Source organism: Muscardinus avellanarius (genome assembly GCF_963383645.1).
Source record: "Muscardinus avellanarius genome assembly, chromosome: 1".
Taxonomy (NCBI): Eukaryota; Metazoa; Chordata; class Mammalia; order Rodentia; family Gliridae; genus Muscardinus; species Muscardinus avellanarius.
In genome coordinates, this window is record NC_137786.1 from 129729950 (window position 1) to 129743815 (window position 13866).

A 13866-nucleotide genomic window follows, 5' to 3' on the forward strand; every position below is an offset into this window, starting at 1 on the left:
GGTAACAGGAGGGAGGAGGGATGGTGGTAGTGAAAGGCTCCATTTAGAAGAAAAATCATAAGCCCCTAGCAGCTAGCTAATAGTTAAAACAGCCAGCTAAGAGTTAAAAAGAAAAAGTATATTTTATTGCAGCTCACAGCTTAGGAATGTAAAATGTGCGATAAGCCCACCCCATCTTATCTATACTGACTGAGTCAGAGCGCCTTGACCCGGGAGCTTACTGACTACACCTGGTATTATCTAACTCTTGACTACAAAATGTACTTTTCAAATGATTCTGTAATTTTCTGTAAACGCATGCAATTTAGCCCAAAACCCCCTAATGGTCTTTTCCCTATAAATACCCTCAGTTTCAGCGGCTCGGGGCCGAACTCCTATATGGGTCGGCCCCTGTGCACTGGCTCCTTTTACCTTTTGCTTTTGCATCAAGGAGAATAAAGTTTCTCGTGGTTCTTGACGTCGCTTATCCCGAGGTTGATTGAGGGTCTCCCCTCTGCGGGGGTCTTACAGTAGGTAAGCCTGACCAGACCTTTAACACACACACACACACACACACACACACACACACACACACACACACACACTTTTTTTTTGCAGTACTGGAGGTTGATCCCTGAGGTACTGTACCACCAAGCTACATCCCTGGTTATATTTTTATATCTTAAAGACAGAGCCAAGAACTTTGCTGATGAACTGCATGTAAGGACCAACAAAAAGAGATGCCCAAGATATCCCCGAGGTTCCTGGCTGACCTTGGGAGCTGAGAGTTGCTATTTACCAAGATGGAAAGTAGCAGCAGCAGCTGGTCAGAGAGGACACTGTTCCAGGCAAGCTAAGTGTGAGATGCTTACTAAACATCCAAGCAGAGATGCAAGGAACTGAACTGGACAGTCCAGGCTAGAATTCAAAGGAGAGACCATGAAAATGTATTTTGGCACGTGTGGTAATAACAATATTGACCCTAAAAGTTTCTACTTAATTTTTTTAAAGCAACTGTTTTTCAGTCCAAATAAAATTGGCAGTTAAGATTTCTAACAAAGGATTAATAATGATTGTTTTTCACATTATAACTGAAACCCTTTATTAATAAAAAGATTATTTCATCCAGTTTTGTGATTTTTTTTTTGCGGTACTGGGACGGAACCCAGAAACATTCTACCTTTGAGCTACATCCCCCAACTCTGTTTTTTAGTCTTTATTTTGAAACAAGGTGTTACTAAGTTTCAAAGGGCCTCACTAAGTAGTAGTTGAGGCTTTCCACAAACAGGGATCCTCCTGTCTCATCTCTCAAATGTTTGGATTACAAGTGTGAGACACCACACCCAGCTTTTGTCTACTTCTTTTTAACAAAAACATTAATAGATACTGATATCTTTTGTCATACTAGGGCATGATGGCCAACTGCAATAAAATATTTTAAGATTTGAGAAGAGCCATAAATATGAAAAAATCTAAGTCTAAGAAATTCCTAAGATTACAGTTAAAAACAAGAGAAGATAATGACTGAAGAATGGTCCAGGATTAGGACATATTAAAGGAAAGAAGTGAGTTAGTCAATGGATAATATGAATAGCCTACTGGTATATATGGCACTTCCCAATCTAAGGCTGATGACCTACTCCAGATGTTAGGAAGTTTTCATAATTGTTTTCTCCTCAGCACATATTTCTAATTTTTGTTTTGTTTTGTGTTGTTTGTGGTGTCTGTTAGATTAAAATCAGAAATGTTCCACCTCTGAATTACAGTCCCAGCCCTATTTTATTTTTTATTTGAAACAAAGTCTCCCTAAGTTGCTGAAACTGGCCTTAAACCTGCGATTGCAGGCATGGACCACCACACTTGGCTTATTTCCAATCTTACAGTGAAAATAAGTAAGGAATTTGGGGTTTGTTTTCCATACATGTTTGAAATCAAACATAATAGGACTTACCTATTTATAGAATGAAAAAGAATATGAACTGAAATATATGAACCTCATTTTAACTGCTTGTACTAGATAAAATGTATAATTGTTTGGAAGTTAATACTGTGTTTGGTTAAATGGCATTAAATCAAACCATAAAATATAAAACCATGTAATAGTTAAAGAAAGAATAGCAACCCAGGTGAAGAAATGCAAACATGTAAGTCAAGCCAGGTTGTCATTATGGTTCTTTTACTACATGAGTCCATGAATAAAAACCAGTACTTCCCTCCTGATGGAAAGACATACACTGAACCCAACCAAAAGCAGAAGGCAGCAGAGCCTGGGAGCTGTGATAGGGAGAGGTCAGTCTCCAAAGACACAAAGCAGAGGAAAGGGAAGAAATGACTAGACAATGGGCTTCTTAGGAGAGGAGTGCAAACCCAGCACGGCCAGCACAGAGAGCATGCTGGAGTGCACTCAACGGTGCAGCTGGGCTGCCTTCCTGTGCACAGTCCCTACCCCCACAGTCCATGAGCCTCCTGGTCAGTCATCATAATCTAAAAATCCTCACTCATATGGCCCACACTTAAGGATCACACCAAGATAGTGTCAGATCTCTTCTCTTTTGCCTTGGAAACACTAGATATGTTTATACAGTAGAACTGAACACAATAAGAAGAGTGAAAAATGCTGTCACTCTCCTAAAGGGAAGATTACAGTCTGTTCACTGGTGGAAAGCCTACCTTATGTGTTCCCCAGTAGGACTTAGACATAGTCCTCAGATTAAGAATACTGCACCCTAGTAATAAACATTTAACACAATCTCAGAAGCCAAGCCAGCATAGGGTGGGTGCTCCCCACTTATGCTTCAATGCACCCATTACAAACAAATCTTTAATCATATAACAATAAAAGTTCAGAAATATAATATTGTTCAGTATAACCTTATTCACCTCATATATAAGGAAATGAAATGCTTGCCCAAGGTCACTAACTTCCTAAGAAGCACAATGAAAATTAGGATCTATATTTGCTATCTACAGTCAATATTTTCTCTATTCATTATACCATGATTACCATTAATAGCTGTTTTTATTTTAAATTAGATTTTTTAAAGAGTTCCTGAGCTGTTACATAATATCAACATTTTAAATATTTTTCCCATTTGGCTTTATATTTTTATCCTCCTATTTCTTTCCTGTTGTTTACTAGAATTCCTTACAATGTTTACTGCTTCCAAAAGAGCCCATTCAACCTTGTACACACACACACACACACACACACACACACACACACTCACTCACTCACTCACTCACTCACACAGACACAGTAAACTTACTAGGGGGAAAAAATACGAAAAGTGTAAGCTGTTTAAACTGAATTTCTCGCTGGGCGTGGTGGCGCACGCTTGTAATCCCAGCATTTGGAAGGCTGAGACAGGAGGATCCAGCAGGTTTGAAGCCAGCCTCAGGTACTTAGTGAGGCCCTCCACAACTTAGTGAGACCCTGTTTCAAATTAAAAAAAATAAAAACTAGGGCAGGGGGTGTAGCTCAGAGGTCAAATGCCCCTGGGTTCCATCCCGAGACCTGCAAAAAAATAAATAAATAAAAATAAAACTGAACTACAGAAGAGTCACAAAAACATATTCATTAATGGTTCCTTTCTTTCTTCTGGTTTTTTTTTTTTTTTTTTTTTTTTTTTTTGCAGAACTAGGATGGATCCCAGGGGCATTAGACCTCCAAGCTACACCCTCAGCCCTATTTTGTATTCTTTATTTTGAAACAAGGTCTCACTAAGTTGCAGAGGGCCTCCCTAAGTAGCTGAGGCTGTCTGCAAACCATGATCCTCCTTTCTCAGCCTCCTGAATGCTGGGATTATAAGTATGCACAGCCATACCTGGCTTATTAATGTTTTCTTAATCAGCTCTTCCTACCCTAACGCATTTATCAATATATCTTCTGCAATCATAAGCACACTGAAGAAACAACAAAATGTCCTTTATTTTATGTCATAGTTTTTAAGCATTATAAATTTTTTTGCTCTTTTAAAATGTCAGTTTATTTGAAATAAAAATTTCCTGTACTTTCACAAATCCTATTAAATAAATTCATTTAACTTGTTCATGAAATAAAATTACAAGAGATAGCATACTGTAACTATTCATGTCTCAAAGGTTTCCTTTTGGAGAAAGGGTAGTGTAAGGGAAATCGGCAAAAAGTGAAGAATCAAGCCAGGCATAATGGTGCATGCTTGTAATTCCAGTACTATTTAATGAGTACCCAGTTACTTAGTGGGGCTTTACACAATTTAGTGAGACCCTGTTTCAAAATAAAGAATAAAAAATAGGGTTGGAGATACAGCTTGGAGGTAAGATACCCCTGGGTTCCATCCCCAGTACCGCAAAAAATAAAAATAAAAAAGTGTGTGTGGGGGGAGAATCGGTCTATACAGTGTGTGGAAATCAAGATTTTCTTTTATTAGCTAATTTGAAAAACAACATAAAGATTGACTTCTGTTCCCCCAAGAAAATGCAATTTTAAAATAACCACAATCTGCTTACTTTCAAAGTTTTCTCATAATTTTTTCACATTAAGCTGACAATTAGCTCAAAGACAACAAGTTTGAGTCTATAATTTTATATATGCAGATGATAATAAGAGCCAAGACACTTTTAATAATGAGGAATCAATTGGGAACACCTTAATCTGCCAAATATCAAAACTTAGAGTAATAAATTACAAGGCAATGCCAGCAAGACTGCTTTCATTCAGAATTAAAAACTACTACATAGACCCATGAACATACGGACGGCACACCGGACAAAAAGGGAAGAACTGATCATCCTTAACTGAGATGTAAGAGTGTGGTGGTTAACGTGATGGGTTGACTTGGCATCAAGTATTAGTCAATAAAAGAAAACAAAAGCTTTTACTTCAATCACTAATATAGCAATAGGAAAAACTATTTCAAAGTAACACATATCAGTTATTTTAATCCACGATGTAAGAAATATTTCAAATATACCTGTATGCTGCCAAATTCAACGTTCTCATAATGGAAATGCGCACATTCGGCCATCTTCGGAAAATGGCCCTTAGTGAAGGGTAACCTGAAGGACATGAAGATAAATTGGAAATAAGACAGTGGAAAAACCAAAATTGCCAAGTCCAAGGGGAACACACAATAGGTTTAAGAGTTCATGCAAGCAAAAATATTCAATAAGCACATGCGCAGGAGCTACATACATCTGCACAATTCTTTTCAGATATATACCAAATCAATGCCTATTACATTTAGCACACCACATATCTAAACCAAAAATGAGAAATAAAAAAGCATTACTATACTCTCCTGATCCTGACTCAAGTCCCTGTCCATAGAAAAATTGTACTTTAGGTGAATGTTATGGAAACTGAATGTGAACTTCTAACCAGAGCAGCATTCACAGAACAAAGTATGAAACCAGATTTTACCTGTGAATGTTGTCACAGCCCATCAGTCCTGGAGTGGTGGACCTGGATGCAAAATGAACATCTTTATCCTTGTCTTTCTTCTACCTACGCATGCAGTATAGCCAGCTAGCTAACCCTCCTTTTCCAAGTGGAAAGATGTCTTCCCTGCTTAAAACCACATGGGAGATTCAGATATTTCACTTAACAGTCAGCTCCTGGCATTTTTTTCCTGCTTCTCAAAGGCAAGCCAGAGTTCTAGCAACCCCCTAACGCAAGCAACAAAGCTGATTTTTCTGAACGAATGACCACACACATTATCAACATCAAGAAAGACGTGCCTGGACTGTTCCTGTTAAACAAATGTAACCTAACAATGACATTTCGAGATAAAAAAATAGGTATACTTTTAGAAAAGCAGATAATCTGCAGACCTATTTCTATTAAATGTTGAGTCACAATTTAAGTCTCAACAGTGTAATTTAACATATGCACAGTAAGAAATTATAGGAATCTAAATAAAAGCTTTAGAAGAGCTAAGAACTGATTTCCATTAGAAATTCATTTAGAACCCACTCCAAAGTTATACTTACTTTTTCACATGTTTAACCTTCATACTTGCTGTATTACCACATGTTTTAAGAGTAAGTTCTCCGGGAATCTCTGGAACATCTGCTCCTCGTGCCTTAAGAAAATAAAGACAAATGGTTTATGACAATTCCACCAATGTGAGTGTGTGTGTGTGTGTGTGTGTGTGTGTGTGTGTGTGTGTTACTGGGGACTGAACCCAGGGGCAAGCCAACTCTGAGCTATAACCCCAGCAGTATTTTGTTTTGTTTTGTTTTTTATTTTGAAACAGGATCTCACTATGTTGAAGAGGGCCTCGTTAAATTGTTGAGGCTGGCCGCAAACCTGTAATCCTCCTGTCTCCACCTCCCAAGTTCTGGGATTATAGGCATGTGCCACCAGTGATTTAAGGCTTCTTAAAAAGTAGGTTAAACCGAATGTGGTGGTACATGCTTATAATCCCTGCATTTGGAAGGCTGAGATAGAAGGATCACGGTTCGCAGACAGCCTCAGCTGCTACTTAGTGAGGCCCTTTGCAATTGAGACCCTGTTTCAAAATAAAGAATAAAAATATAGTACCAGGGGTGTAGCTTGGAGGTAGAATGCCCCTGGGTTCCATCCCCAGTACCACAAAAAAAAAAGCAAGATATAGTTTATTTTAGTCATTCTTCTGACTCTGTATTAATATGAAGACACCTTGGCTTAAAATTTCTTAAGATCATAACTTTCTTGAGTTTTAACTATTAAGAATAAGTAACCTAAGTATCTGCCTTAACCATGTAAGAGAGAACCTGTATGAAAAGAATTTTCATGCTTTGTAATCAAGTTCTAAAATAAGCTATTTTACATCTTAGTATGAACTAAAATCTCTCCTGGGAGTTATCAAAATAAAAAATTCTTGATTACAATGATTAATTAAGGTTAAAGTGGCAATGTGACAATTATTAGCATATCACAACATGCATTTATCACTCTAAAATATGAAAATGACATGTACATAATACTTCCATCGTATTCTTTGGTCTGCCATAGTTTTCATAGTGATGAAGTTTTTTTTAATTTCAGTGACACATTCAACTATATTTTTAATTTAAAAAAAAAAACTGAGCCGGGCGTGGTGGCGCACACTTGTAATCCCAGTATTTGGGAGGCCAAGATGGAAGGATCACAGGTTTAGGGCCAGCCTTAGCTACTTAGTGAGGCCCTCCACAATTTAGTGAAACCCTGTTCCAAGATAAAGAATAAAATACATGGCTTGGAGTGTAGCTCAGAGGTAGAATGCAACTGGGTTCTATCCCCACTACCACAAAAAATAAAAAACTGAAAAAAAGGTTAACAATCTAGACAAAATAAAAATCAAGTCCAAGTCTACCTTAAGTAAATTTATATTACTATTATTTAAAAAATAAAAATTAACACTGAATTATTATAGCCCATACCACAAGACTCAACAGGAAAGAATGATCTGGAGTGAACCCTTAAAGTATGTAAAGAGAATAATCATAATCTTAACTAAAATTTTAAAGAATATTTTCATTAAGAGGTGTGTGTGTGTATATGTGTGTGTGTGTGTGCGTGTGTGTGTGAAGCAGGGATGAACTCAGGACTTTCTGTAAATTAGTAAGTGTTTTACCACAAATCTATATTCCCTCCACAAAAATATTTTCTTACAAAAGAGAAATAGCCAAAATAATTTGGTAAGCATTTAAAAAAAAACTCTGACTTTTCAAAGTTATGAGGCAACAAACAATATATGAACTGAAAACAATTAACTTTTGCTATATTATCACAGTCCAAGAGACCTAATTTTTATTTCTGAGATGTTTATTTCCTTATGAATAGCTAACTATTTTTTTTTGTTCTCTTAGAGGCCTACCAAAAAGAAAAGAATATGTATAATATTCTTTAAGTGATGGAATAAGACTCTTCCATCATGCAACTGCCATGTGGATCCATGAGACCTTTTAAAAAAGCTAAGATAGGATCTTGTATTAATTTTTCCTTTGTCTAGAAACAGTGATTTTATAATTTTAGGTATTAGTATTTAATCAGTACTTATCATCATTCATCAATTATTCCCTACCATGCTAAAAGTATTTTAAAAGATTAAAAACAGGCTGGAGGTGGTGGTGCATGACTATAATCCCAGTGATTGTTCGACTGAGACAGGCAGGGGCGGGAAGTGGGGTGATTTGAAGATTCAAAGCCAGCAACCTAGTGAGACGCTCATCAACCTAGTGAGACCCTGTTTTGAATTAAAAGTAAAAAGGACTTGATAGTGTAGCTTGGATATAGAATGCTCCTGGATTAAACCCCAATAACTAACACACACACACACACACACACACACACACACACGCGCGCGCGCGCGCGCGCGCGCGCGCGCACACACATTTTTTTTTGGGGGGGGTGGTACTGGGGGTGGAACCCAGAGGCTTTCTACCTCTGGGCTATACTCCCAGACCCATTTTTATATTTTATTTGGAAACAGGGTCTCACTAAATTGCTGAGAGCCTCACTAAGTAGTTGAGACTGGCTTCGAACCTGTGCAATCCTCCTGTCTCAGCCTCCCAAGCGCAGGGATTACAAGCGTGTGCCACCACGCCCAGCTAATCTCAGTACTTGGGAGGCTGAGACAGGAGGATTGTAGTTCCAGGCCAGTCTTGGCTACTTTGTGAGGCCCTACCCAACTCATAAGATCCTGTTTCAAATTAAAAATAAAAAATAGAGCTGGGAGTGTAGCTGGGAGGTAGAATGCCCCTAGGTTCAATTCCCAGTACTGCAAAAAATTTCCAAAGGGGAGGGAGGGAGGTTGGCAAACTTTTCCTTGATGGGCAGCTGGTTAAGTATTTTAGGTCATGCTATCTCTGACACTATTCAACTCTGCTATAGTGCTTTACAAAATCAGCCATGTGAAAATAACCAAAAATGGTCACATCCTAATAAAACTTCTTATGCAAAAATAGGTAATCAGAAAATTGAAGTTTGCCAACCCAGACCTGCAGAGTTGATGCTACAATGAAGTAATTCGTCACCTAGCTTTTCCATTATGTTAACCAAGCTATTGTATCATCTCTCACGAAGGTATTTTCCAAGTTTAGAGACACCACCTTTGTAATCAGATGTCAGTTTCATTGAATATATTCACTAATTTCATAGTTTTCATTTTCCATCTATGATAAAAAAAGAAAACTTTGATAAAAGATTTCACTATGATTATAAGCATCAAAACATTGATGCTAAGAAACAACTGCACTCTAGATTCTAACAGTGATGCTTTTGTAAAAGTGACTTTATAGATGACATTTCAGACTAATGATAATATCCTAAAAGAAAATAGTATAACTTAAGAATATATGAATAAGAATTTTTAAGAAAAAAATCTAATGTTTTCTTCTAGTTATTCATTCAATTGAAAGGAGTTTATCATGTAATAGTCTTTAAACAACCTAGGACACTTTGTTTTATAAAAATAAAAAAAGTATGCCATACCTTTCCATCGTTTGTGATATGTTTGTACACCAATATCTGACATAAAAGGTTTGCTATGTATAGGTTCCTATTAAAATTCCTAGTAAGCTATTTTTTCGCTATTTATTCTGTAAATTATTCATAAGATTTGGCTTAAAATTTAAAAAAAAGAATAAAAGAGGATCCTCTGGAATGAATTGGTAAATGGTGATGACTTTATTTAGTAAACTGGAAACAAAAATATCAACTTTCCTTTAAATACAAGCATCCCTGCTGGATATGCCACTGTCCCTGATACATATCTGAAGAGGGAATGAGAAATCTGTCCAAGCTGTAACACATGGAAGGGTCACACCATGGAGCACACATCTCTGCATACATGACAGGCTGGGTTGTGGTTAGAAACACAACCCCGAAGTAAGTCTATCTATTCATCAAGTGTGTCTACTCTGTGAAATGGACATGCCAAGGGGCCTGGCAGAAAACCCTCTGTCCAAAGACAAAACAGTAATAATTAGGCCAATAGACCAGAGTGGTCCAGGAAGTTTAGAGAAGATTTGAGAAAGTACTTTTGAGCCAATGGTTCATTTCATCTGTGCTCATGTATATTTTGTCCAGCAATATTTTTCCAAGCACATCCTGGCCAGACACTCATTTTATTTTTGTTAATGAAGAAATGAAATACACTTTAGCCTATCAAAGTCATATCAGCTACTCTTTTAAGATTAAGCAAATAAAATATAGCACACTATTATTCAATCACCTAATAAACTAATATTTTCACCTACATATTTCAAAATATAGAACTGTCTTAAATTTCTACAGAAAGAATATAGTGAGTCTTTTTATTCTGTTGCTCCAAATCAAAGATTAAGAAACTTATCTTTTAGAAAACAGTTCATTATGTGATATTCATTTATAGAAAATACACAATTTTCCCTATTTATTCATATTATAAATCATGTAATTATGCTTCCCAAAGAGAATTTGCAATATCAGTCACACAAAAACAGCACCATTCATCAATAGAAAAGAGACAACAAAAGGCAATCAGACACATGTTCATAAAAGCACACACCATTTACATTAAATTCTCCATCTGTCTATCTCCAGCAAAAAAATGGACTTCCTACAAGACAGTTTTATTCCCCTTTGTACTACAACCATCACACAGAGAATATTCCTCAAAAGTTTAAGGGAATTAATAGAATAAATGAATTTTGTCTCCTTACTCATTAATTTCTTACTGTTTCTTTGACTATGTAATTCAACTAACACATTCATTACACCATCTATACAACCCTGTCTTCAAGTCCAATTCAGATCTACTTATCCATTTAAACCTATGCCAGTAACTTTACCAAATGTTGATTATTTTCATTTTCCATCTACCATAACCAGTATTTTAAATCTGAATCATCCTTTATACATCCTGTATAGATCCTTTATGATATATGCTTTGGAGCATTTTATCTTTTCATTCATATCTTACTGTAAATTGTCTGGGTCTTCCTTTTTTTTTTTTTTTTGTGGTACTGGGGTTCCTGGAAACCTTTCTACCGCTGGGCTACATTCCCAGACCTATTTTATATTTTTTTTATTTGGAAACAGGGTCTCTTAACCCAGCGAGGCTGGCTTCAAACCTGCGAGATCCTCCTGTCTCCGCCTACCAAGTGTGGGGATTACAAGTGTGCGCCACCACGCCTGGCTGTCTGGGTCATTCTTCAATCAAAGGCTTTTCCATTCGCAGGTAGGACAAATTTAATGGTAAATGAAATAACATGTATGCATATTTTATTAGTTTCTGACATAACAACTCTATCATAACCATACAATTTAGCACCTTTCAAAGAATATGGTCACATAGCTGGGGGAGGTAGCATATGCTTGTAATCCCAGTACTTGGGAGGCTGAGACAGGAGGATTACACAGGTTTGAAGCCAGCCTTAGCTACTTAGTGAGGCTCTCAGTAATTTAGTGAGACCCTGTTTCTAATAAAATATAAAAATAGGTCTGGGAGTATAGTCCAGAGGTAGAAAGCCAGTTCCATCCCCAGTATCACACACACACACAAAAAAATGGTTGTGATAAAGCAAGTTCAACTTTCATGACTATCTCTCTTTCATACCCTTCCACCATGTGAGGACATCCATCATGTTATGATACAATAGGTGGTCTTTACCACATGTAACTGCCTGAGATTGGATATTTCATCCTGACAAACCATGAGCCAAAAAAAACTTTTTTCCCTTAGAAAGTACCCAGTGCCTCAGGCATTTTGTTATAGCAACACAAAACAAACTAAGGCACACCTCCTGATTGCAAGACTTACCATAAGACAATACGAATTAGGACAACATGATACTAAAATAAGGATAAATAAATAATATAAATGCACATGGATGGGAGAATAGATGAAAAATTTTGTATTTGGGAAAAAGGCAATTATTAGAACTTTAAACAACATGAATAACAGTGTTAAATATAGTGTGAAAAGACAGTGGGCTGAAAACTGCTTTATTCAGCACATGGTCTGTGTGGTAATTTCACTGAAGTATACAGATCATCAAACAGTAGACTAAGATAAGTGTACTTCATTCCCTTTACTATGGGTTTATATGTGTGTGTCTTTAAACTCCAATTAAAATTTATTTTTAAAAGGCCCAGAGAAATTTTTATGAAAGTTTAGCTGGTTCTACATTTTTCTGGAGTTAATGATAACCATGAAAACAATTAGGAATTAGGAAAGAATAGTGCACCAAGGGACAGGAAAATAGAATGTTTTCTAGTTTCTATTACCAGTTAATTCCAGACATCAAAATCACTAAAGGGACTTAACATGAGCCAGTACTAAAATAAAATTTCTACTTCAAATAAACAGAAAGGAATGCAGATGTAGCACAGTGGTACAGTACTTGTCTAGTATGTGTGAGGACCTGGGTTCAATCCTCAGCACTAAGAAGAAGAAGAAGAAAAAAGAAAAAAGCTGGACAAAATTTATAAACCACCTGTTGAAAACACCAAAGTTCAATCATAAATATAAATAGAGACATTAGAGGCGATGGACGGGGAGAAACAAATGCCTAAGGTGAGCTCCATGCTCAACCAAGCTGCTTCAACCAGCAAGGACTGCCGGCCACAGGAGAAACAGCAGTATCAGTGAGAAGGGGCCACACTCCAGAGCCGCCCAGGACGTAGACTGGCTTTAAAGAGAAAGGCTCAGAAAAAAAAGTGAGCAAAAATATTTGTATATGAATTAACCCAAAATAATGTCCCACTGCTAATATTCACATACATGAGAGAAGCCTAAATCTAGCCAAAAACAGCAGGGCCAAGAGAAAAATTACTAATCAAAAAGGGAACCAGTGATAACAAAAGTAATGGAACAAAAAGGGAAAAAAGCTAAAACATACAGTATGTTCAATAGGAGTAAGAATGGAAAAGAGAAAACAACACAATAAAGAAAGATATGATTTTTAAAATTTAGAGGACTTCTACAGATGAAAAGTATATAATGAAATATAGTGAAAAACAAAAGTATTATAATACACTAGACATTACAGAAGAAAAGATCGGAATGCTATCCAAGGATGGTAGGAGAAAAAGAATAGAAGGAGAAAAAGACAGGAAACAAGCCTCAGAAATATGGAACAGTGTCAAGCCATTCAACATATGTGTAACTAAAGGCAAAAAAAGGAGAAAAATGCCTAGTATATAGAAAGATATATATTGGAAAAAACGATAAACTTTCTAAATTTCATAAAAACTATAAACACACTAATCCAGAAAACTCAATAAATTCAAAGTATCATTAACATTTACAAAATTAAACCAAGGCAGCCAGGCAAGTGTGGTGACACACATCTGTAATCCTAGTACTTGGGAGGCTAGGACAAGAGGATTGCGGGTTAAGACCAGCCTCAGCAACTTATTGAGGCCCTCACCAACTTAGTAAAGACCCTAATTCAAATTTAAAAAAAAAAGTAGAGTTAGGGGTAGAATGCCTCTGGGCTCATTCCCTAGTGTCACCTAAAAAAAAAAAAAAAAAAAAAAAAAAAAAAAAAAAAAAAAAAAAAAAAACAACAACAACAACAAAAACACAAGGCATATCAAAACCAGTTGGGTGAAGACCACTGAAGAAGTACACATACTGTTCGGAGGAGCACATATGAAGAAAAGGTGGAACAAGTTCTTTCAAGTGCTCTTCACAACTTGTCAGCCTTTATTTCAAACTAGGATACAAGGCTTCCAGGCCATTATACTGATTACAGCTAAAAACAACATACATGCACACACACGAGATCAGCTAACAACCTGAGAACTCTAAAATAAACTGAGCAGATTAGAGAGCAAAGTCACACCCTGAAGAAAGCACAACATCCTAAGAGTGTACTCAAGGCAGTCCTCCCCATCACTCCCAGTATGATTCACAGACAGGCTACATGGAGATATGAGGAGTAGGCATAGTTAAT

The 13866-nt window shown here is 36.7% G+C and overlaps 1 protein-coding gene across 2 annotated transcripts in view; it reads right to left on the bottom strand.

Moving 5' to 3' along the window:
* ARHGAP32 (Rho GTPase activating protein 32) overlaps positions 1–13866 on the bottom strand; it is a gene marked incomplete at both ends in the record, with an annotated part of 189254 nt that overhangs the window by 138102 nt on the left and 37286 nt on the right. Inside the window, 3 exons of one of the 2 annotated variants that reach the window (XM_080703203.1) lie at positions 4932–5016; positions 5381–5422; positions 5950–6041. In XM_080703203.1, the coding sequence (XP_080559329.1) occupies positions 4932–5016; positions 5381–5422; positions 5950–6041 (219 nt within the window). The remainder of the gene's footprint in view (positions 1–4931; positions 5017–5380; positions 5423–5949; positions 6042–13866) is intronic. The other variant, XM_080703204.1, reaches the window with a different exon arrangement.